Below are 25,788 nucleotides of genomic sequence, written 5' to 3' on the forward strand. Positions count from 1 at the left end.
TCCTTAATTTCCAAAGACCAACCTTTTCAACTATAATCTTCTGATTTCAGAAATTGTCAGATTTATTTAACTCCACAATTCATTTTGATTATTTATACCAGTTCCCCCCCCCATTGCTTTTTTGCGACAGCCAGTGTTCATTTTCTCTTTGAATAATAGTTGTAACTAAAGACAAATGGTCAAAATCTTTCAAAGGAAAAGTGCATGCATAATGCAAACATAACAAAGACTGGAACTTTGAGTTTTTATTCATTTCCATGGGCTCCATAGGTGATCATTTAACTTTGATTTCTGTTTGGTGCACTTTCTTGTTTTATGAGTTTTAATCGTAAAACATTTTAGCCCAGTTCTGATTCCTGTTGCCTGTGTCCTGATATTTCCTCTGGCCCAATGTTGTTTTCCCTGTTTCCTAGCTCTCTCGTTCAGTTGCCTCTCTATGTTTTCTTCAAATGCAAAAAACCTTGAACATTTCCTGTGTCAATCTTAGATATATATGAATACAAGCTTATTTTAAGAGATGCTGATGTATAATTAAACACAGTTCTTGTTTTGTTTCATAAATTATGAAGATGCAGGATTTAAAAGTTAAATTATGCTTTCACTTCAAGTAGCTCTTTTTGTTGTGGTGAGATGTGAATTATATATTATAGTTTTGGATTTAGATGTTAAAATAGAAGCAGATTTTGGTTAGTTCTAAGAAGGTAATTTAGTTGCCAAATAGGTTAAGAAGTCATTTGGAGCAGTGACGTAGGTGCATTAGTTTCAAGAACGTATGTGGTTATGGTCGAGTGCTTGCGAGATCCTTTGGTGTTGTTGGATAAAATAGAGTCGTAGAGCACGGAAACAATCCATTCGTTCCAGTTCATCCACGCTGACCAGACATCCGAATCTGACCTAGTCCTATTTGCCGGCATTTGGCCCATATTGCTGTAAGCCCTTCCTTCACGTAGACCCATCCAGATGCCTTTTAATGTTCTAATTGCACCTGCCTCCACCACTTCCTCTGGCAGCTCATTCTATACACACATCACTCTGCATGAACAAGTTATCCCTCAGGTCGTTTTTAAACTTTTTTGCCTTCTCAACTTAAAATTATGCCCTCTAGTTTTGGACTCCCCAGTATAGGAAAAAGACCTTGCCTATTCACCCTATCCATCCCCCAGATGATTTGTAAATCTCTATAAGAACACCCCGACACTCTAGGAAAGAAGCCCCAGCCTTATTGAGCCACCCCCGCAAGAACTCAAACCATTCAGTTCTAGCTACATCCTTGTAAATCTTTCCTGCACCCTCTCAAATTTAACAACATCATTCCTATAGCAGGGTGACCAGATTAGTTTGCATTCATGCTCTGTACATTTGCAATATGATATCCCAACTGTTATACTCAATGTTCTGACCAATGAAGACAAACATGCAAAAATGCCACCATTAGTACTCTGCCTACCTGCAACTTCACTTAAAATGAACTCTGCACTTAGGTCTCTTTGTTTGTCAACACTCCCTGGGCCTTACCATTAAATGGATTAGTCCTGCCCTGGTTTCTCTTACAAAATGCAACACCTCACATTTACCCAAAGTAAATTCCATCTGCCAGTCCTCAGCCCATCCGATCATGTTGTCAAGGTCTTGTTTTACCTCCCACACTGTGCACTATACCGCCAATTTGGTCCTATATTGACATCCAAATTGCTTGTATAAATGCTGAAAATATTTTTATACTGTTCTTCTAAAGCAGACAGAGGTAATACGTTGAGGCAGTTAGCTCGGAACAGTTCACTTTAATGGCTTTATTTCAGAAGAACGCAGATTTCAGAGAGAAATTAGATAGTTTTCTAAAGGGAAATCAAGTCTGTTCAGGAAAATTCGTAATCTTAGCAGAAATGGTTTCCAGTCTATTGCTTATCCAAGCTGAGAGAGTTTGATTAGAAATCTTCAAGTTGTTAGAACTGAGAAAGTTGAGAAATTGACTCTATATAGTTCAAGACAAAAACTTGGGAATGCCATTTACGTAAAGATTTAAAGAAGATGAGATTGGGATAATTTTTTTGGGACTGAAATTCTGCAATATATGTTGGTGGAAAACAGGTTGAAACTTTGTATTAAGATTTTTCTAACCCTCTTCCAAGCTTTTTTTTTGTTTTAGAAAAACTTGTGCTCTGTTTTTAAAGGACATCTGCAATCTTGTTTGAATATGTTTAAATGAATAACCATCACATTAGTCAGCAGCAAAAATTAAAAATATGACCCTTCAAACCAGGTTTCATTCTGGGATCTAACTTGTGCAGTATTACCATCAGCAAGGATCATAACATTGCTCCAGGTAGTGCATTAGTGACAGGACCTTGCAATCCTTTCTTTTCTGATCCAGTGTTAACTTTAGAACGCTGCTAAAAATGCACTTGCCATTTTTTGTTTTTTGTTCACTCGTGGAACATGGGTGTTGCTGGCTGACCAACATTTATTGCTCATACTTAGCTACGCTTGAGGAGGTGGTGCTGAGCTGCCTTCTTGAACCACTGTACTCCATGTGCTGTAGGTTGACCAACAATGCCCTTTTGGAGGAAATTCCAGGATTTTGTGCCAGCAAAGTGAAAGAACTGTGATACATTTCTAAATCAGGATGGTGAGTGGCTTGGGAGGGAACTTGCAGATGATGGTGTTCCCAAGTATCTCCTGCCCTTCCACCTCTGGATGGGACTGTTTGCAGATGTGGAAGACGCAGATTGAGGATCTTTGGTAAATTTCTGCAGTGCATCTTAAGCATAATACTCATTGCTGCCACTGAGAGTTGGTGGTCTAGGGTATTTATGCTTGTGGTTCAGCCATCAAGAAAGCAGGCTGCATTGTCCTGGATGGTGTCAAGCTTCTTGACAGTTGCCTGGATGGGTCCTGCTGCAACAAGTGGGGAATATTAGGTGCAGGTGACAGTATTATCTAAACAAATAACTTGTTCCGTGTAGATGGTGGGCAGGCTTTGAATAATCAGGAGGTCTGTTACTCTCTGCAGTATTCCTAGCCTCTGACCTGTTTTTGTAGCCACTGTATTTGTATGGCACATCCAGTTCAGTTTCAAGTCAGTGGTAATCCCCAAGACGTTGATAGTGGGAGGCTGTTCAGTGATGTTAGTGCCTTTGAATGTTATGGGGTGGTGATTAGTTTGCCCCTTATTGGGCATAACCTGACATTTGTTTGGCACATATGTTATTTGCCACTTGCCAGCCCAAGCCTGAATAGGGTCTAGTTCTTGCTGCATTTGAACATGGACAGCTTCAGTATCTGAGGTGCCGCAACTGATGCTGAATGTTGTGCAATCATTGGTGAACATGTCTACATCTGACCTTATGATGGAGGGAAGGTCATTGATGAAGTAGCTAAAGATCATTGGGCTCAAGACAATAGTCTGAGGTACTCTTGCAGAGATATCCTGGAATTGAAATGACTGAGCTTCCACAACCACAGCCATTTTCCTTTCTGCCAGTACCTTTGGATGTGGTATATCTGGATTTCCAGAGGGCATTTGACAAGGTGCCACACCAAACGCTGCTCCATCGGATAAAAGTTGCACGGTATTACGGGTAATGAATTGGCATGGATGGAGGATTGGTTGACCAGTAGAAAGCAAAGAGTAGGGGTAAATGGGTCTTTTTCAGGTTGGCAGTCAGTGGCTAGTGGTGTGCCTCAGGGATCAGTGTTGGGACCTCAATTGTTTACAATTTACATAGATGATTTGGAGTTGGGGACTAAGTGTGGTGTGTCAAAATTTGCAGATGACACTAAGGTGAGTGGTAGTGCAAAGTGTGCAGTAGACACTGAAAGTCTGCAGAGGGATATAGATAGTCTAAGTGAGTGGGCAAAGGTCTGGCAGAGGGAGTACAATGTTGATAAGTGTGAGGTCATCCATTTTGGTAGGAATAACAGCAAAATGGACTATGTTTTAAATGGTAAAAAATTGCAGCACACTGCTGTGCAAAGAGCCTTGCTGTGCTTGAATCACTGAAGATGGGATTGCAGGTGCGACAGGTGTTTAAAAAGGCAAATGCAATTTTGTCTGCCATTGCTTGAGGAATGGCATTTAAATACAGGGAGGCTATGCTGCAGCTGTATAGGGCCCAGGTGAGGCCACACCTGGAGTACTGTGTGCAGTTATGGTCTCCTTACTTGAGAAGGGATATACTTGCAGAGGAGATTCACTCAGTTGATTCCAGATTTGAGAGGGTTGAATTATGAGGAGAGACTGCGTAGACTGGGATTATACTCATTGGAATTCAGAAGAATGAGGGGAGATGTTATTAGAAACATAGGATTATGCAGGGAATAGATAAGGTGGAGGCAGGGAGGTTGTTTCTGCTGGCAAGTGAAACTAGGACTAGAGGGCATCACCTCAGAATAAAGGGAAGCAGATGTGTGACTGAGGTTAGAAGGAACTTCTTCACCCAAAGGTTTGTGAATCTGTGGAATTTCCTGCCCAGTGAAGTGGTTGAAGCTGCCTTGCTGAACGTTTTTAAGGCAAGGCTAGATAAATTTTTGAACAGTAAAGGAATTAAGAGTTATGGTGAATGGGCATGTAAGTGGACCTGAGTCTCAAAGATCAGCCATGATCTTATTAAATGGCGGGGCAGTCACGAGAGGCCAGATGGCCTACTCCTGCTCCTAGTTCTCATGTTCTTATATGACTGCAACCAGTGTAGAATTTGCCCCCGATTCCTGTTCATTCCAGTTTTGCTTGACCTCCTTGATGCCACTCTTCGGTTGAATGCAGCCTTGGTGTCAAGGTCTGCCACTCTCACCTCACCTTTGGAATTGAGTATATTTGCCCGTGTTTACATCAAGGCTGAAATGAAGACAGAAGTTGAGTGTCCTTGGCGGACCCCAGACTAAGCATCAGCATACAGGTGCTGTTGATAACACCTTCCATAACTTTGCTGATAAAAGAGAGTAGATGGATGTGAGTGTAATTGGCCGGTTTGGAATTATGCTGCTTTTCGTGTACAGGGCGTACCCAGACAATTTCCCACATTATTGGGTAGATGTTACTGTTGTAACTACTGTATCAGCTTGGCTAGAGGAGTAGCAGTTTTTGGAGCACGCTTTCAGTACTACTGCCGGAATGTTGTCAGGGCGCATAGCCTTTGCAGTATCCAGTGCTTGTAATCATTTCGTGATATCGCGTGAAGTGAATTAAATTGGCTGAAGACTGGTATCTGCGATTCTGCGGACCTCTGATAGAGGCCAAGGTTGATCATACACTCTGCACTTCTGGTTAATGATTGCTGTTAATACTTCAGCCTTGTCTTTTGTGTTGATATGTTGGCCTGTTCTGTTATTGAGAATGGGGATATTTTTTGTTTCCCCCCTCCCTGTCCCCCCCTCCCTTCTCCTATTCACAATTGAATGTGACAGGACAGCAGATTTTTAGTGCTGATCCATTGGTTGTGGGATTGCTTAATTACATCTATTGTTTGTTGCTTACTCTGTTTGTCATGCAGAAGTCATGTTCGGTGTATCACCAGGTGGACACCTCAGTTTTAGCGGCGCCTTGTGCTCCTGGCGCGCCCTCCTCCGTTCTTCACTGAACCATGGTTGATCTCCTGGCTTGATCATAATGTTTGAGTGAGGCAAATGAGGTTATAGATTGTGTTGATCTATAATTCTGCTGCTGTTGATGTTCCACAGTGCCTCATGGATGTTCAGTCTTGTACTGCTGGACATCTGCCCCGTTTAGCACTGTGATCGTGCCATCCAACACAATGGAAATTATTCTTAGTGTGAAAACGGAACTTTGTGCTTCACTTTTACGAGGTTATGGCCGAAGAACTTGTGTTGGAAATCTGTGAATTTTGTCTTGTGCTTTAACGAAGAACCACTCAGAATACTTCCTTTGCAACAAATTGCAGTCTGATCATATGTTTTATTCCTTTGTCTCTTAACCCATTTAGTGATCTAGAGATGAATCTCTGAATTGATGAAGTGCTTATATTTCAATAGCATGTATATTTGTTGAGAATTACGAAATATTTCTGAAATGTATACCATTACTGATCTACCATCGTACCTTTCAATTTAATATTCCAATTTATCTCGGTAAACTTTCCCCACTTACCTATGCAAACTACTTCTGCCAATTTCTTTTTGCAGGTTTATATGAAAATTGAAGTCCTCATTGTGTTTAAAAATGTGAAATATCGAAATAGTAGACTATTCAGCCCTTGCGTCATCAATTAGATCATAGCTGATCTGTTTGTGTCTCCGACTCTGCCTTTCTATCTACCTGCAATAATCCTTGATCCTCCTGCCTCACAAAAATCTCTCGCCTCTGCCTTTTAAAATATTCATTGATAATGCCCCACCACCTTTTGAGGCAAAGTGATCAAAGTTACATAGTTATTTTTAGAGGAACGCATTCTCATTGTCTCTGTCTCGCAGTTAAGATCCTAATTTTAAAACGATGTCCCCTCGTTCTTGACTATGCCTCAGGAGGAAACATACTTAGCACTTAGACCTTGTCAAGATATTCTGTATCTTAGATACTTCAATCAAGTTGCCTCTCATAATTTGAAGGATCAGAAGCTGGCTATTCAGTTCATTGAATCTGCTCTGCCATTCAATGAGAACATGGCTGATCCTCAAGTTCACTTTGGATTCTCTCATTGGTTAAAAATCTTTCTGTCCCAGCCTTGAATACACTTAATAGCCAGCCTCTCCAGCATTCTATGGTAAAGAAATTCTTCCTCCTCCGTATATTAAGGCAATCCCTTAATGTGACATCATACCTTCTGGTTCTCGACTGCCGCAGAAGGGTTTTGCCTTGTCAATCTACCAAGTTCTCCAAGAATCTTGCATATTTCAATAAGGTCACCGTATTCTTCAATATTCCAATGCATACAAGCCCAATCAACTCAACCTCTGCATAACCGCGACCATTTCAATCTAGAAGGGCAAATGTAACAGATGTGAACACCACCACCTTCAAGTTGTCCTCCAAGTCACTTGCTATCTGTACTTTGAAATATAAGGCTTTGCTGTCAGTGGGTCAAAATCCTGGAATTCCTTCCCTAAGGGCATCGTAGGTCAATCCCTAGCAGGTGGACAGCATAGCATCCTCACATTTTTGTTCAATTCCTCTTGTAATTAAGAAAAGCATCTTGTTAGCCTTCTTGATTATGTGCTGCATATGAACATTTAGTGACTCAGCCACCGGAAAGCGTAAATCTCTCCGCACCTCAATTCTGCAGTCGTTCTCCATTTAAGTAATACTCTTAAACTTCCTGCCAAAATGAATAAATTCACATTTTACCTCCTGTTCCACCATCTGCCAGCTTTTTTGTTGAGGCTTTTTCAACATTTTCCCTTTTCCTGCTCCCCCACAATCTGCTCCCCAGACTGCAGTGCGCCTCAATTTATATGCTGTTGTTATAAGCTCAGTTTAGTTTTGGATCTCTCTCAAGTTATCTGTATCATCAGTATTCTTTCTAGTATTTCCCCTGTTTAAGAAGCTAGTACAAAAATTAGACATATAACTATTAAAGACAAGGCTACAAATTTCAGTTGTGTGTTGAACTAATGTTTTTATATCTGTACATAAGTTTTTTTTTGCTATCTGTTACTGAATGTTTCCAATTGTCTAAATATTACCTGGCAAGTATTTTTCTTCATAACTAATGACTGTCAATTCTGAGTAATATTGTGTAATGATTAGAAATGTTTGGATTTATTCTGACTTGTACACGATCCAAAACAATTAAAAATAGAATTGCTCACTGGTAAAACCCAAGGCACCCGTGAATGGCTGACATTTTATAAAGTATGAATAGACAATTGAAATTCATCGTCGTGACTGACACCTTGCTTTTGTAGCACTAAACACCATCTGTGTTTGCTGCTGGGTAAGTAATTGTTAATCTGAACTGTGGTACATGCTGCCACACAGTGTTGAAGAGTGGATTTACTTCTGCAATCTCCCATGCTACGGAGGTTAATTTCAGTTCTGTGCGAAAACTGGTGGCCATGCAGTGCTGCAGGGAAACGAGGGGAGCATTGTCGAAGGACAGATTGTCTTGGTCTTTTATCATCCCTTCTAATTGGTAGCTCAGGAGGGCTTTGTAGGTTGCTAGAAATAGGTTGTTCTTTCAACTGCTGTTGACAAGTCAAAAAAAATGAAATGTAAAAGGTAATTTGGGATAAAATGTGCATAGCTTTATTCTCGTGACCAAACAGTTTCAGAGAAATATCTATGGTTTCTCATGATTTAACTTGTTGCAATTCTTCTTTTGTTTCAGGTATTTCTCCTAGCCTCAGTCCTGTGAATTCTCCAGTTCATGGTCCTGGGTCAATAGCTGGTTTTAACCGCTCACCGGTGGAATTTCCTGATACGGCTGACATACTGACCAAACCCAGAGTGACCCTCCATAAACCAATTGGATACACACTCAGTTCTCCAGATTTTCAGCAATCTTTTAGAATGTCCAGTAGTGCTCTCTGCAGCAGGTATTGATGCATTACTGAATGTGTGCACTGAAAGATGTATCAGGGATTTGAACCCTTCAGAAAAACTGGGATTCTTTTATGTTCCAAAAGCAGGTTTATTACAAACTGTAATCAGAGATAATGGGAACTGCAGATGCTGGAGAATCCAAGATTACAAAGTGTGGAGCTGAATGAACACAGCAGGCCAAGCAGCATCTTAGGAGCACAAAAGCTGACGTTTTGGGCCTAGACCCTTCATCAGAGAGGGGGATAGGGAGACGGTTCCGAAATAAATAGGGAGAGAGGGGGAGGCGGACCGAAGATGGATAGAGGAGAAGATAGGTGGAGAGGTGGGGAGGGGATAGGTCAGTCCGGGGAGGACAGACAGGTCAAGGAGGCGGGATGAGGTTAGTAGGTGGGAGTTGGAGGTGGGGCTTGAGGTGGGAGGAGGGGATAGGTGAGAGGAAGAACAGGTTAGGGAGGCGGGGACAAGCTGGGCTGGTTTTGGGATGCAGTGGGGGAAGGGGAGATTTTGAAGCTTGTGAAGTCCACATTGATACCATTGGGCTGCAGGGTTCCCAATCGGAATATGAGTTGCTGTTCCTGCAACCTTTGGGTGGCAACATTGTGGCATGTCAGGAGGCCCATGATGGACATGTCGTCTAAGGAATGGGAGGGGGAGTTAAAATGGTTCATGACTGGGAGGTGTAGTTTATTGCGAACCGAGCGGAGGTGTTCTGCAAAGTGGCCCCCAAGCCTCTGCTTGGTTTCCCCAATGTAAAGGAGGCCACACCGGGTGCAATGGATACAATATACCACATTGGCAGATGTGCAGGTGAACATCTACTTGATATGGAGGGTCATCTTGGGGCCTGTAATAGGGGTGAGGGAGGCGGTGTGGGGGCAAGTGTAGCACTTCCTGTGGTTGCAGGGGAAGGTGCCGGGTGTGGTGGGGTTGGAGGGGAGTGTGGAGCGAACAAGGGAGTCACGGAGAGAGGCAGACAAGGGTGGTGATGGAAAAATGTCTTGGGTGGTGGGGTCGGATTGTAGATGGCGCAAGTGTCGGAGGATGATGTGTTGTATCCGAGGTTGGTGGGGTGGTATGTGAGGACGAGGGGGATTCTCTTAGGGCGGTTATTGTGGGGGCGGGGTGTGAGGAATGCATTGCGGGAAATGCGGGAGACACAGTCAAGGGCGACGTCGACCACTGCGGGGGTGAAGTTGCGGTCCTTGAACAACTTGGACATCTGGGACGTGCGGGAGTGGAATTCCTCATCCTGGGAGCAGATGCGGCGGAGGCTAAGGAATTGGAAATAGGGGATGGAATTTTTGCATGGGTTGGGTGGGAGGAGGTGTATTTTAGCTAGCTGTGGGAGTTAGTGGGCTTGAAATGGACATCAGTTTCTAGCTTTGTACTCCTAAGATGCTGCTTGGCCTGCTGTGTTCATCCAGCTCCACACTTTGTTATAACAAACTGTACTGTGGTTGTTATTTGTCGCCAATGAAGCTGGCTGCAAACCTTTAGTCACAGTTAAAATGAATAGAGTTAGCAAATCTTTGAAGTGTGAAATTTTTGTTCTAAAGGACCTAGTCTTTCTTTAAAATTATATACACATACACGTCCCTAATCAAAATATGAAACAGATATTTGCAGTGCAACATGAAGAATTCATGATTTTACGTCTAAATTGCAAGTCACATGGAAGGGAATTCTAAATTTTTCAATTTTTTATTTCATGATGGAACATCTGTAAGTTTCCATTTTTAACATACGACAAACACTCCATTCCAATATTAAACTTGATAATTATTATTGCAAAATAAGTTTGAACTTTTATTGTTCAGTTTTGGGATTCGATATTTCCAGCCACTCATGTTACTTACACAAAATAATTTAAACTAAAGCATTCAACAGTAATTTTTGGTGTTTGAAGCTCTGACTGCAATCACTGATGTGAGTTTCTTGCAGATCTCTAAAGCAAGTCTTGTTTTCTTTTAAAGCATCTTGGTCAGAATGTTGCCATGGGAATGCAGCAGATTTTCAAAGTTATCGTGACCCTTTTTTCGATTAAAAATGTGAATACATGTATGATTACATTCCTTTTGCCTACATAAAAAAAGGTTAGCATATGCAAATGCATTACACTGTGCATCCCACTGATGATTTTAAATTATTTTCCAATATAACTGAGCACAGTCTAGATTATTTAATAAATGGCTTCCAGTAGCAGAATCACATTGAATTATGAGTATAATATCCTGAGGCTTACAAGCATGGGCTGGTTTAGCATGATCAGCATGCAGATTTGTCGTAGGGTTGTACAGCATGAAAACAGGCCATTTGGCCCAATTCTTCCATTCCACCAAGTTTCCTAAACTGAACTAGTCCCATTTGCCTGCATTTGATGCTTATCCCTCAAAACTTTTCCTATTCATGTACCTGTCCAAATTTGAATCTGTCTGTACCACTTCTTCTGGCATTCATTCCGCATATGTATTACCCTCTGCGTGAAAAGATTCCATCTCCAGTCCCTTTTTAACGCTTCCCCTCTCACTTCAAACCTGTGCCCTGTAGTTTTGAACTCCCTTACCCTGGGAAAAAGACCTTGACTATTCACCTTATCAATGCCCCTCATAGTTTTATAAGCCTCTATAAGGTCAGTGCTCAGCCGCCTATGCTCCAGTGAAAATAACTCCAAGCCTATCCTGCCTCTCCTCATCTCCAAACCTTCCAGTATCGGTAACACCTTGTAAATCTTTTTTGCACCCTCTCCAGTTTACTAACACCCTTTCTGTAGAAGGGTAACCACCGGCTTTGTGTGTCTACCCATAATGGACTTGCAAGTGAGGTGCCTTTATGATCTGTTTTAACTGTGACTGGGTATGCAAAGAAGAATTGGCTGCATGGTGTGTAAGCTGTTGCAACCAGTGCGAAATGAATTTTCCAGGTACATTGTAAAAGATATTCCCTCACTTTCATAAAGATTGTACAATGCCTACGTAGGAACTTAATAAACTGTATTCTGCCCTCAAATTCATCATTGAAATGGAGCAAACAGGCAAGTTGTCTTCACTCTATGTAAGTTGAGAAATCTGCCAGTAGCTACTTTAGTATTATCTACCAAAAGCCTGTGCCACTGATCAATATACATATTGAGTGTCCTGCAGTTTTATATGCTACGAGGTCTGTCCTATTGAGCCCTAACCATCTACTCACCATGAAAATGTAATGTTGCAATAGGGCATTTTAAAACGGTCTTGCAAGGTAATGGCTAACCAATAAAATTGTCACTCCTCGTATACTGCAAAAACTCATGAAAGGTCCCCTCCGCTACTTTTGGCCCTGAGCCGTTCCCAGATTACCCTCTAAAAGGAAAGTGTCTCACTAATTTCAACAGTAGGCAAAGCTAGTTCTCTCATGACTGATTGGTTGTCTGCATTAATGGATTGATACCATCAAGTCAGAAACATGTCTTTCCTACTGCACAAATGAGTGATATGTGAATTTCAGTGCTGGGGTGATTATAGTTATATAGGCCAGCAGACCATATCAAACAATACATCACATCGACCATGCTGTAGGCAGCATGTTGATCTCGCTCAACCAGGTTGTGCTGGTAAACCTTGGGAAAAATACACACAAATCGAATGTGATTTTTCTGTTGAAAGTTAACTCTTAAATAATCCAATCATATTAAGAGTTATGCTGGAAACAAAACAAAAATAATCAGACTTGCTATGGTACACATTTGCTTGTGTTCGAAGCTACAAATATTGATACATAGGGCATAGTTTTATGTTGGCAAAGGAATTCATACACATTTTGTGCTTTTTATTTTGATAAAACCAAAGGCATCATGGAGGCGGCCAGTGTCTGTTCCATTCCCAAGGCAACACCTTGACCAGTCAGCCTCCCTTTCAGGTCTGAGAACTAAGTTTGACATTGGTATGCTGTATAAATTGGCCTTCTGTTTTTCCAGTGCGTTTCTGACAACCTTGTCTGAATAAGTGCAAGATGAAAAGCTTTGTATTTGATTTTTTTTTAACAATTGTTAATAGAAAATCATGTATTTGCAAACAAAGTTCAACCAGTTTTCTAAATCTTGGAACTTAATGCAGGACAATGATGTATAGAAGGAAACTTGATCATTTTGGATTGTTGCTAAAGAAATTTGCTTAAGAATTGCTTCTTATTTCTATCTGTTAAAATGAATTTGTTCCAGTTGTGGACGGCATATGCTTAGATCAGTGCAAAACATTGATTTAGGAGAAAGCAGTTTGCAGTCAGTTGCAGAATCGCCCTGTACCAAAACACAAGGTATGTGCTAATTGAGTTTTCCTTCTTTCACAACAATATGATTTTCTCTCATGACACAAATGTTGGGATCTGCTTGCTCTTGATTCGCTGGCAGGATGTTGGGCAGAGTGGGGCCATTGTCAATTTTCTCATCTTATGAAAGCATTTATACAACACTAATGAAATTCTAGATTTGTGGCTTTGCTCCAATCTGGTAGAATTTCTCAATTCGAGTAACCTAGTCACTTGCTTTTAATAATGCGTTTATTGCAATAAACGACACAATCAACTTTTTTTCTGAAAAATTAGCATTACAGGCTAATATATTAAATCATTGCATAAACTAAACTGCATAGTTTTAAATATTGTTTCATAAGTTGGATTTGCATTGTAATAATTAGCTTATTATTTCCTGTCGAGGCAGTTATTTTTCCCTCTCCACGTATTCATCACTTTTAGGTTTAAGATCAAAGTTTAAAACAATTTAAGTGAAATTTATATCCTCATGTAAGAAGAAAGTTCTTAGTTAGTACTTGGTGTACAAAATAGAACTTCAGCAAATGAGATGGAATGGTGGAAGATATACTCTGTAAAGAATTTCTGGTTTTAAAGACGAAGGTACAGCTCCTGACGATGGAATTAAAGATGAACACACATCTGGAGCTGACAGAAAGGAACATTTAGAAAATGAAGGATCCATGAAATTTATAAGTAATGAAGACCAGCAGACACAAGCGCAAAATAATCAGTCTGGGGTGAGACCAATTTTTCAGTTTTGATTCGTTGTTTTTGTTTACTGATGCAGCAGTCGCGCAATAGATTTGATCAGTCATACCTATATGAACACTTTATGTAACATAACCATAGAATTTGTATCTGAATTCTTGTGGAAATTGCTGAGAAATTATTGGTAGCAATTAGTGAGTGGATTGTTTTTGACATTTCATGTCATGCTAAATATTGCAGTTAATATCAAGAATTTTTCTTGACCCTGTTGAATATTCTACCTTACAAATATTCAGTAATGTTAATGCCATTGAACATCTTGGGGCAATGGTTGGGTTTTATTTTTGGAAATGGCCATTGCCTAGGTTATTGTGTGTGTGTCATGAACGCTATATGCCAAGTTTTGCTCCCTTTGGATAAAGCCTGCTTCAGTATTTGAGTTAGAAATGATGTTGTACATCGTGCAATCATCAGCAAGCATCCCCACCTCTGTCCTTATGATGGAGGGAAGGTCCTTTAAAAAGCAGATAAAAATAGTGGACCTATGTTGTGGGGCCCGGAGGACCTTTTGCAATGATGTCCTATGGCTAAACTGATTGGCCTCCAAAAACCACAATCATTTTCTTTTGTATTTAGTATGAATTGAAACAGTGGAGAGTTTTTCCTTGATTTGCTTTGACTCCAGTTTTCTTTGGACTCTTCAATATCACAGATCAAATGCTGCTCTGATATTAAGGGCGGCCACTCTTTGTCCTTCGCTCACTTCAAGAATTCAGCTATTTTGTACATGTTTGGACAAAGGCTGTAATGGGGTCAGGAGCTGCCTTGCCCTCGCAGTATCCAAATTGAGTGTCACTAAGCACATTGTTCTGGCATAAATACTGGTTGATCGCATGGACAAATATCACCTTGTTATTAATTGAGAATAGACCAATGGGTGGTAATTGGATGGGTTTGATAGGTCCCCCTGTTTGTGGTCAAGAAATCAGAATTGAACAGAGGTAATCAGCAAAGCAGACGCCTAAACTAGTTTTGGCAATATGCTCAGTTGAATGAAATACGAATAAATTGCTGTTTCGCCTAGGAGTGTTTGCGGCTTGAAACTTTGGAAAGAGAAGAAGTGAAAGGATAGATTCCTATGCTTGCATGGGTGGGTTGTGGTGAAGGGACAATATATCTGGTCTTTTTTGAAAGAGTTGATAGCATTTGAAAGAAAAAAATGCAGCGCAAAATGCGATACCATGGCATAAACTTTGACATCTTGTCTTTTTAAACCAATAGCAGCTGCCAGAACTTCCAGTTGAGCTGATAGAAGGGCAAGGCACTGACTTATGCATGGAAAAGCTGAATAATTGGAATTTTCCAATTTTTGAACTTGTAGAGATGACAGGTGGACAATCTGGAAGAATTCTTAGTCAGGTTAGTTTTCTAACTAATGGTTTATTTTACTATGATTAAGTGTAAGTTAACTTAAAACACAAATAACTTCATGCACAACTATATTAAATTATGGTTAAAAAATTAATTTAAATTTACCTGCCAAAATTCTGTTTTAGAAAAGTTGAACATCAAGTATTATGGTTCAGATTTTGAACATTTAGAAATATCTTATGACTTTTGTTTTACATTATTAATTATTAAATCCATGATTTGCAAAGACAAAGCAGAAGTTTGTACAATTTCCAAACAAGGGATATGTTTTAAGATCCATTTCACAAATCAAAGCAGTAACAGACCAAGCACTAAAATGTTGTAATTTTCAGTGCATTTGGATTCTAAACTTCCAATTTCTGTTTTAATTTTTTATTTTTTAAGCAATATTCATCGCATATTGGAACAATACCACATCTTTCAAAAACAAATGAGAAGTAAAAAGTAGCATCAATGAGTCAGCAGAATTTTCTTCCATGAAATATTGACATTTTGAGGGTGAATCAACAGCTCTTGCAATAGACTGTTAAGCAGTATGATTTTGAAGGTGCTGATTCTTCTCAGCTGAGGCACCAAGTGGAGTACTGGTCCAATTGCAACACTTCCATTGCAGTGTGAACAAAAGAAGTACGAATGAACCTAGTTTTCCTCAAGCCTTTCAGAGGTCGACTTTTCTCCAGCAGTAGCACTGTAATTTGGAAATGTCCACAATGTTACTGACTAGTCATCATTGACAGCAATCATAAAAGGGATATTTTCAGTAAAAATAATAACTGAAGGTAAAATTATGATGACTGAAGGCGTTCAAAAATACTTGGATTAAGTTACTAGCTGATGTTGAGTGTTTTATCAAACAAGAATTAAAAAATGATAATTATCATTTTTACACTGCAAAAATGTAAATTCCATGCAATAATCCCAATGTCAGTGCAGCAAAGTGGAGTCTGGTATACTATCTGAGTTGAAAGATAGAGGAGTTGCATCCTATTATGTACTGCAGTGTATCTTCTTCGCTATCTGAAGAGTAGCATGATGAAACCCGCAAAGCTGATGTCCTATGTGCAGGTGTATGTGACTTGAAAGGGTTTTTACACAAAGCGGAAAGCTTTGATTATATTGTTATCCTTGGCTTTTCAAAAAGAGGCAACTTGTAGAATTTGGATAACCTTGTATTTTTCTCTAAAATTCCTTAAGATTTAAAAACCTCTCTGATATGAATACTAAGAAATTATAGTTATACATCTGATAGATTTCAGATTGATATGGAAACCTGATTACAAAAAAAACTTAACAGGTCTGTATACTCAATTTTTACTGACTTCTGATACTGCTCATAGGAAACTAATTTGTGAATTTTGAAGTATACACTAAAGTATATGATCCATGATTAAGAATATGACCGTGCATAAGCCATTTGTGAATAATCTGTTGTAAAATGATACCAAATACAATAACTGTACACACTAATAGTCAAAAGATGAGAATTTGATGTTTGCCAATCATTTTCCCTTTATAAACTATAGTAACCAACAAAAAACTGTTTTGGTGTTATAGGTCATATACTCCCTGTTTCTTGATACTGGCTTATTTGACCTCTTTAAAATACCCATTCGGGAATTCATAAGCTACTTTCGTGCACTGGAAAATGGTTATCGTGACATTCCTTGTAAGTATTACTTGTACCTCTGTTTATCTGGCATCTGCATATCTTTATTAAGGATAAATTATCATATGTAGCATTGCAAATGCCAAATTAAAGAGAAGTATTTGTCTTGCCCTTGCTTTTAGTATCTTTGTGCCATTTTCTCAATCTGTTCCCTTTTTACTTCTCCAGTTTCTTATCCCTAGCATAATTGATCAGTTTTTTTTTTACTTTTCTTGCAGGGATAAGAAATTTTCACCAAATGACAGATTTCCAGCATTGAGGTTATGGAAATCTGCCATTGGCATCTGCCAATCATACCTTCTGAAAGACTGGCTTTAAAAAAAAGTGTTGCTGACAGTGCAGAAGACTTTGAGGTCACAATTCTTTTTAAAGCCTGCTGGAAAATCACAAAGCTGCCTGAAGGTGGAAGGCAGCAGTTCCTATTCTCAGCAACCGTTGGGTCCAATTTTATTTTCTAAAAAACTTGAGCTGAGAACATGAGCTGCTTCTGCAAACACAGATTCTCTTTCTCCTGCACTGATTGCTCCTGTTCCTTTAATCACATGGTCCCCTCTATCCTTGCTGATCCAGCTCTTAAGATTAGAGGAGTAGCATGGATGGCAGGAAGGAAACGTCTGATTGGTGGTTGATGAGCAGTTATTCCTGCTGTCGATATGCATCAGCCTTTGCTGTGTCATCATTTTCCATCACATTGATCAGATGCTCAATGACCAGTTAGACCTACTCATTAGGTTAAAGGCGAGAAGCTGAATACAAGAAAAAAAGACAAGAGGCAGAACAAAACGCAGAGCAGGTTGGAGATGGGAGTTTGTACAGGGTGGAGGCTCTGCATCGGGTGCAGGCTGGTTTGCGAGTCTGTGCAGGCCATATTTGGAGTTTCTCCTGTGTTGCAGTTGCTGTAGATGCTCAGGACTCTTCCATGTTCGGACATGATAAGCTGATTATCATTGCAACAAGTTAGGATCGTTCCTTTTTGAACAGCAGCCTATGACAAGCCTAGTGATACTTAAAATTTGTAAGTGAGAGGTGGTACACTTGGGGAATATGGCTACCCTAATTCCCACAGTTTTGCATGAAACTAAAATTTGACGATATTAGTTTTGGCTGCAGCATACTTGCACTGTTTTGGGGTTGCGGGGAGAGGACAAGATGAAAATGATCAAAATGCTGAAATTCATTTGGTCTAATACACACTTACAGAAGCTGCTTATGACTGTCTAATTTCTGTTTCATTGTCAAATTGTTGAAATTTTAGATTAATCTGATCTTTCTTTATTATAAGGTCAGAAGTACATTACACCAGATTATAGGTCCAACAGGTTTATTTGAAATCTCAAGCTTTTGGAGCACTGCCCCTTCATCAGGCAATTTTAAATAAACCTGGACTATAACGTGTGACTTCTGACTTTGTCCACCCCAGTGCAACATCGACACCTTGACATCACACTTCTGTGTTTAGAATCCAAATTTGTCAGAAAACACTAAGAAATCAAAATATCCTGTACACCCTTCATGTTAACTTAATTTGAATGACTAAGACTGACTAACTTTCCCTTTATAGATTATAAACAAAACGTTTTAGATGGCAACCTTAGTTTATGGGTGATAACACTTTGGCCTGTTGTTGAGGCTTTGCTGCCAATGATGTATGTAAGCCAAGAAGAACATGTCTGTAACAAAAACAGAAATTGCAGGAAACACTCAGTAGGTCTAGCAGCATCCATGGGAAGAAAAGAGTTAAAATTTTGAGTTAACTTGAAGAATCTTGAAGAAGCAGTTCTTTGTCTAATGTTAAAGATCTGTCTGCTGTTAGGATTTATTTCATACTACTTTAACACGTGTTAACTGTATGAAAAACTAACACGTTGAAACGCTTGTTGCACTTTGGTGATCATGTACAAATGCATTAATCCACACTCTCGAGGGGAATAGAAAGCAATACTCATGTTTCTACCCACTTCATAGTTAATCATTTCACCCATTTGAAGTAGTATAGAAGCATTTGTCTTTCACGGAAGAGCATACAATGTGCTATAATTTCCAGCTTTTCATACCACAGTGACTTTGCCACTTCACATTACAGCATGTACTTGATTCCTCTGCAGACAAAAAGTTTTCAGCCACTTTCAAATGTTTTTATCTTCAGCCACTGCTTCATTGATAACAAACTTAGAAATTGCTGGAAAAGCTCAGCAGTTCTGGCAGCATCTGTGAAGAGAAATCAGAATTAACGTTTCAGGTCTGGTGACCCTTCCTCTGAACACCGGCCCCAAAATGTTAACTGATTTCTTTTCACAGATGCTGCCAGACCCGTTGAGCTTTTCCAGCAATTTGTGTTTGTTTCTGATTTACAACATCTGCAATTCTTTCGGTTGTTATTTAGTACTGTCTCATTTGTCCTTGGTTTCCTTTGAAATGGAAGGTAGTGAGTTCCTCGGGATTGTTGTGGTGGATCATGACAGGATGCAATTTTTGGTTATAGTTGCAAGGAACATTTTGCTATCGTTGGTTTATTTTCTTTCTCCTTTTCCTAGAATTTCTCTCCTCAGGTTCCCATCACATCCTCTATTTCTCTTTCCCACTTTTATATCTCCTCCTACCCCATTAGTCTGCGTTCATTTGCCTCATCCTTGATCATACAGTCCCTCCACCACCACACACCCATTCGCAGAGGTAAGAGGTCTTCTCAGTTTCAATGTGCTTCTTTTTTTTCATCCTTTCACATTGGTTTATCTCTTTTCTTCAAATAAAAATGAGATTGGAACAAGAAAAGACATTGGTCACGTTGTTAAACTTGATCAATTAGAATGCATGTAAATTTGAATGAAATAAAATTTTAATTATTAAGTGATATATTTGGATTTAGATTTATGCATTTTAAAGTTGAAGATGAGAAAAAGCATTCACAGTTCTGTGAACTTCCCAAAGCTTACAAAGCAGAAAACAAAAGCTGCTGTAGATAATATATAACCATTCTGTGATTTTTGTTTTCTTGCTTTGACATGACTTCAGTTCTCTTTAAGTAAGAGCACTCGGTGCAAATAGTACCTGAAAAAGAATCTTTCTCAAGTCTGCAAAACAACTGAATATGGAGTATTCAGACTTAGAGGGCATATATTTGATTGGTACAATTGATGTAGTAGTGCTGATGTATAGAACAATACAGCACAGAACAGGCCCTTTGGCCCTCGATGTTGTGCCGACCTGTAAACTAATCTAATCCCATCCCCCTACACTATCCCATCATCATTCATATGCTTATCCAAGGGCCGTTTAAATGCCCCTAATGTGGCTGAGTTCACTACATTGGCAGGCAGGGCATTCCACGCCATTTCCACTCTCTGAGTAAAGAACCTGCCTCTGACATCTGTCTTAAATCTATCACGCCTCAATTTGTAGCTATGCCCCCTCATACATGCTGATGTCATCATCCTCAGAAAAAGACTCTCACTGTCCACCCTATCTAATCCTCTAATCATCTTCTATGTCTCTATTAAATCCCCTCTTAGCCTTCTTCTCTCCAATGAGAACAGACCCAAGTCCCTCAGCCTTTCTGCAGAAGGCCTTCGCTCCAGACCAGGCATCATCCGGACTATGGTAGCCCCAGTCAACGTTTGGAAAATTAAAATCCCACATTTTTACAACCTTACTATGCTTACACACATCGGAGGCCTCCATACTTATTTGTTTCATATCCTAGAAAGTTAGGTACAATGTACATATTGAAACTGGTATTTTCATTCTGTTAGCAGAAAAACACACTTTTGGAAAAAAATAATGAAGTCCAAGCCAAGCTTTTAGGAAATGCTGAGGTCTTCATGTAAGAACATTAATGAGGGAATTCAAATGCATTAAAGACAATTCAGTAGGTAAATGTAATTGTACAAATCTAATCACACAATTATGAAAGATATAGCCTTGTTTTTAATTAGGACGTTAGTTCGGACTTCTGGAAAATGTTACTGAGTAATAAGACTGGCACAGATACATGACTAGACCGTAATAACAGGAAGTCCAATTTCTTAGACATTGTACGTGCAGATTTTTAATCCATTATCTGTTATCCTGTGCTCAGTGTATGCCACTTAGCATTGACATGTTGTACTTTGTTACAATGTAAACAATCTTTAAAAACATGAATAAAATCATATCATTTCCTGCTTTTGTTTCTGATGCAAGAAAAGAGCAAGAGATTTACGATTAGTTACCTTATTTAGACAGAAAGACCTGCCCTCTCCCTAACCTCCAAAATTATCCTCCAGCGAGCGATGAAATCCCCTAATGACATAACTAAAATCAAAATACGTCTATTTTACAGCAGTAGAAGAAAATTTATAATTGTATCATCATAGAGTTGTCAGAAAAGTTTGATATTCCAATGCAGTTTATATAGAATTATCAGTACATGGCATTTGTAGAATGTTCCTTAGTTGCTGCAAGTAAATGTGCATCTTTCAAAACGCAAACGCAATTGTCTGTTAACCCCCATGTGAGTAGTGCAAATGCAGTTTTTCTTTTACAGATTTGTGCTGAACACTGTTGCGATATTAAAATGTAATATATTCTTCTTTCCACTTATATTGAGATTTTACTAGTGAAGCAGCATGTACTGTCAAGTAAATATCTGTTGTAATGGTCCTTCTTAAATGTAGGATTTCTAGTTTCTCTTTCACAAAAACACTTTCAAGTTTGGGAGGAGTTACTTCTATTGCCTAGATAGCTGGAGTGTGAAGGAGAATGACATCAAGAGCACAGGTTCAATCTCTGTACTGGCACTGGTAGTTCATGAAGGCTTGCCTACTCACCTTACCTCATGCTTGCAGAGTATTGCCCCTCAAACTATATATAACCAATTGTCTTCCTTTGATAGAGAGACCCATTGGTCTATGGCTATTTTCCAACTTACTTGACCTTTCAACAAAAACTTCCCAACAGACTGAAGACTTCTTACTTTAGAGAAAGTTAAATAAAGCTGTCCAAGTGTAAAAACAGGCCTAAGAATGTGAATATCTGTTTTGTCAAGAGTCTTCCATTGTTAGAAGAATATGCAATTCTATTTAGGATCTGTTTCTTTGTTTTGCAAGATTACATCTAAAGAGCTTAATATCATCTCCTTGAAACCAGCATCCATTCTTGGAGAAGGCGTCTATCTAAATGTCAAGCTTATTCCTGGACAAAGTCCTTGCTTAGGACACAGGTGTTACAGCAACATTATAACTGCTTCCTTGAATGAGATTTATTGGTGGCATGCCCATTGTAGAAGCCCAGAATGATAAAAAGTATTATCATCACCCTTGTCCATAAAGTCAGTACTTATTGTTTTAAATTAGCTTAGTTGTTTTTTTTCATTCAAATCTAGTGAATCTTCAATTTTATACCACACCTTACCAATTCCATCATCTAATGCCATCTCATTCCCACTTCATTTCTTTTTTTTTCCATCATGTCACCAGCCTTCTATAAGTATCCTATTTCACCTACCTTTTCTATTAATCTCATCCCAAACCTCCCAGAAATAGTTTCCAGATATGGCAACTTTGGACACCCTTTCCATTTTCTGCTCTTGTTCTCCACCAACCTTGTCACTACCATCAAATGTTGGCAACAGCCTGTGCATTATCGACTCCTCCATGCATGTCATTATTGCTCCTTGTGTGCAAAATACCATCAACCAAATAAATGAACAATAGATGCACTCCTTAAATTAGTCAAACAATCTGGACAGACAAAGCATGTATCATTATTGATAATTGATAATTTACTTGAACATGAGTGCTTTTTAACAGACCATTGTGAGACATGTGCATGCCTGAGGTGTAGGCTCGAGGGTGATAATATGGAAAATCACACCGAGGGCAGAATTTAGTCTGTCCTTAATGGTTGGATATTCTGCTGATATCCTCTATCACAGTTTCTACAAGAAGACTAAGGTTTGGGCAAACTATCACAAGTATAACCATCCCTCTAATTTGAAATTTCTCAGCATGAATTGTTTCTATCCAAAGCAAGGCACTCGGGAAAGATTTTGAAGAGGGTGAGGCTGGGAGTGTGGTGGGTGAAGCAAAAAGTATTAGCAGCATGATGGATAGGACAGGGATCGAGGGTTAATGGGAAAATATGAGATGGTTGATGGCAAGTGCAATGATATATTATGATGTGCAATAACTGATGATCATTTGAGTTTATCAATAAAGGAGATTTTTTCCATAACCTTTTTATAGGGCAGATGCTCCTTTTAAAGAGAAAGGAATTAAAGAGAGAATATGTTTTTGACTCCACCTGTTGTCTTGTCATGTTTCACTATTTTGAATAGACCACAATCGTGTCCACGCCACTGATGTGCTTCATGCTGTTTGGTACTTAACTACTCGACCTATTCCAGGATTCCAGCAAATAAACAATGATCATGTAATGGGAAGTGATACAGGTACATGCTTGCCCTGTTTCAATAGAGCTATTATCATTTATATACTGGAATAAACAAAGTTACAAAGTTAATCTGTACTATTTGTTTGTTATGCTGATGTGGTTTTCATCTATTATGTACAATGCTTCATTGTTACTTAAGCATTTAAAAACAACATGACTGCAAATATATTTTTAAAACACACAATTTTTGTCATCCCATTTTCTTAATTATGAAAATTCAGATTGCTTTGTTAGGATGTCAGTTTGATGTGTTGTATAATCACAAATTTAGTTTGCAAACATTTTGTGTGTAGAAATATTTAACATCACTTGTAAGGTAATGTTCTTAGATTTATGGCCTCTGTTTCATTTGTGTTCTGCCTCTTAGAGGAATAAATGCTGATTAATAATTAGCAGGAAGTGCTTCTTCCATTGTTCTGAGTGTTCTGTTGCTTTCTGTTGAATGTTCATTTGAAATTTTTAGAAGATGGAAACAGTGAAAACATGTCAGAAGATTTAGGAGCAAATGATATATGGGGCTATATTCAGTAATGTCATTTTCACTCTTACCCACCCCACTTATCCCATATTATACAATTCTTTGATGTTGGAGTCAGCCAGTTTGATAGTAGATGATCGTTTTGAGGTTTACAAAGTGTACTCGATGTTAGTACATGACAGCAAAACAAAAACTGCAAACTTTCTAAGAAAGTGACGTTAAAAATAATTGTTTCAAAATTCAATGTTTCTTAGATTCTGATAGCGGAATATCACCAGGCCGAGTTGCCTACATGTGTTCCAGAAGTTGTGCCATTTCTGATGATAGCTGTAACTGTCTTGCATCGAACATCCCAGCCCTGGAGTTAATGGCACTTTACGTTGCCGCTGCCATGCATGATTATGATCATCCTGGACGTACAAATGCATTTTTAGTAGCAACAAATGCACCCCAAGTAAGTGGATTTAATTAAAATGGTTACATAATTATTTATTTGATTAAATGTTGCCGGCATGTAGTTTTAAGGATACTGAAATGCTTGATTCTTAACTGTGTGCATGACTTTGCTGATAACAAATTTGTCAGGGCCTTCAATCAAAATATTTGCAGCTGAACAATTACATCGTAAATTCAAGCTTACCAGTTAGTCCAGTTAAATATTTTATACTTGTAGACTGTGGAACTCAGTAAGTGAAGGTGTTTCCCACCAATAGGTTTGAGGCCTGCTTTGTTAACGTGTAAGGCTTCAGTTGTTTATCGCAGGAAGAGTGGACATTTTCCTCTAGTTGTGTTTTTGTTTGGCCAATTTCTCCTCTCTTCAACCTTCCTGAAGGCTAAGGTTCATTGCTGGAGCCAGGTTCTATGAGCCCTAGTTTCTCTGCACTGGTATTTTTCCCAGTGGGGTGTAAATTGTCAATTTATTTCAGCTTCAGTAATCTTTGATGACAGTACATCCAAAGTCGGGATTAGGATATTTTGGAGCTGGTAATGTGCAGTGAGGTAGACTTATTTAATAACCTCAGAGTAAAAGATCCACAAGAAAACAGAAACCATACCCTGGTAGAATTTAATATGGAGTTTGATAGGAAGAAACTTGGGTCAGAAACAATGGTACAAAATTTAAATAAGGGTAATTACAAAGGAATGAAGACAGAATGAACTGAAGTTGACTTGGAAAGGAGTTTAGCAGCAAAGATGGCTGAGGAACAATGACAGACATTTAAGAAAATATTTCATGGTTCAGAATAAAGATCTACCTACTGAGGAAGAAAGCCAAACCCGGTCAACCAGTGATATTAAGGATAGTATCAGAATGAAAGAGAAAACAGTGTGGCAAAGATTAGTTACAGAGAAGCCAGTGAATTGAGAGTTTTAAAAACCAACCAAAGATGGCCAAAAAGCCAAAAAAAAACAGAAGGGAAGGAAGTAAATATTGGGGATACATTTATAAGTAATCCAAGATGGGCAGCAAAAGTTTCTTTAAATATCTGAAAAGGAAGAGAGTCCAAAATGAACATAGACCCTTTAGAGGCTAAGACTGGGGACATAATAGCGGAGAACCGGGAAGTGAGTGAAGAGTTGAATGAATACTTTGCTTCAATCTTCATGATAGGATACACAAATGGCACGCCAAAGAAAAGGGCAAAATGTGATGGAGGTATTGAGGAAGTAAATACCACAAGTATCATTTGAGAGAAAGTACAAGGAGAAACTAATGGGGCTAAAAGGTGAATAGTCCCCTGTACCTGAGCGGGCACATTCCAGAGTATTAAAAAAAGTACTTTTATAGAAATGGTTGATGCTCTGGTAGTAATCTTTTGAGGATCTTTCAATTCTGGAAAAATGCTGGATGATTTGAAAACTTCTGGTGTGAGCATCTTTTTCAAAAGTAAAGCGGACAAATAGACAGGTAAACTATAGACCAAGATAACAAAGTGTGGAGCTGGATGAACACAGCAGGCCAAGCAGCATCTCAGGAGTACAAAAGCTGACGTTTCGGGCCAAGACCCTTCTTCAGAGAGTCTAGGCCCGAAATGTCAGCTTTTGTGCTCCTGAGATGCTGCTTGGCCTGCTGTGTTCATCCAGCTTCACGCTTTGTTATCTTGGATTCTCCAGCATCTGCAGTTCCCATTATCTCTAAACTATAGACCAGTTAGCTTAACATCTGTTATTAGGAAAATTTTAGGGTCAGTTATAGATATGTTTGAGACTATCATGTAATAGTAGAACATTTAGAAATACACAATATAATCAGATTAAGCATGATGTCATGAAAAGGAATTCATGCTTGACAAA

The 25,788-nt window shown here is 39.0% G+C and overlaps 1 protein-coding gene across 3 annotated transcripts in view; it reads left to right on the plus strand.

Moving 5' to 3' along the window:
* pde3b (phosphodiesterase 3B) overlaps positions 1 to 25,788 on the plus strand; it is a 248,370-nt gene that overhangs the window by 209,518 nt on the left and 13,064 nt on the right. For all 3 annotated transcript variants that reach the window (XM_048545839.2, XM_048545840.2, XM_048545841.2), the window contains exons 6-12: positions 8,280 to 8,487; positions 12,690 to 12,784; positions 13,376 to 13,518; positions 14,771 to 14,908; positions 16,475 to 16,586; positions 22,900 to 23,013; positions 23,748 to 23,947. In XM_048545839.2, the coding sequence (XP_048401796.1) occupies positions 8,280 to 8,487; positions 12,690 to 12,784; positions 13,376 to 13,518; positions 14,771 to 14,908; positions 16,475 to 16,586; positions 22,900 to 23,013; positions 23,748 to 23,947 (1,010 nt within the window). The remainder of the gene's footprint in view (positions 1 to 8,279; positions 8,488 to 12,689; positions 12,785 to 13,375; positions 13,519 to 14,770; positions 14,909 to 16,474; positions 16,587 to 22,899; positions 23,014 to 23,747; positions 23,948 to 25,788) is intronic.

Source organism: Stegostoma tigrinum, chromosome 17 (assembly GCF_030684315.1).
Source record: "Stegostoma tigrinum isolate sSteTig4 chromosome 17, sSteTig4.hap1, whole genome shotgun sequence".
NCBI classification, from domain to species: Eukaryota; Metazoa; Chordata; class Chondrichthyes; order Orectolobiformes; family Stegostomatidae; genus Stegostoma; species Stegostoma tigrinum.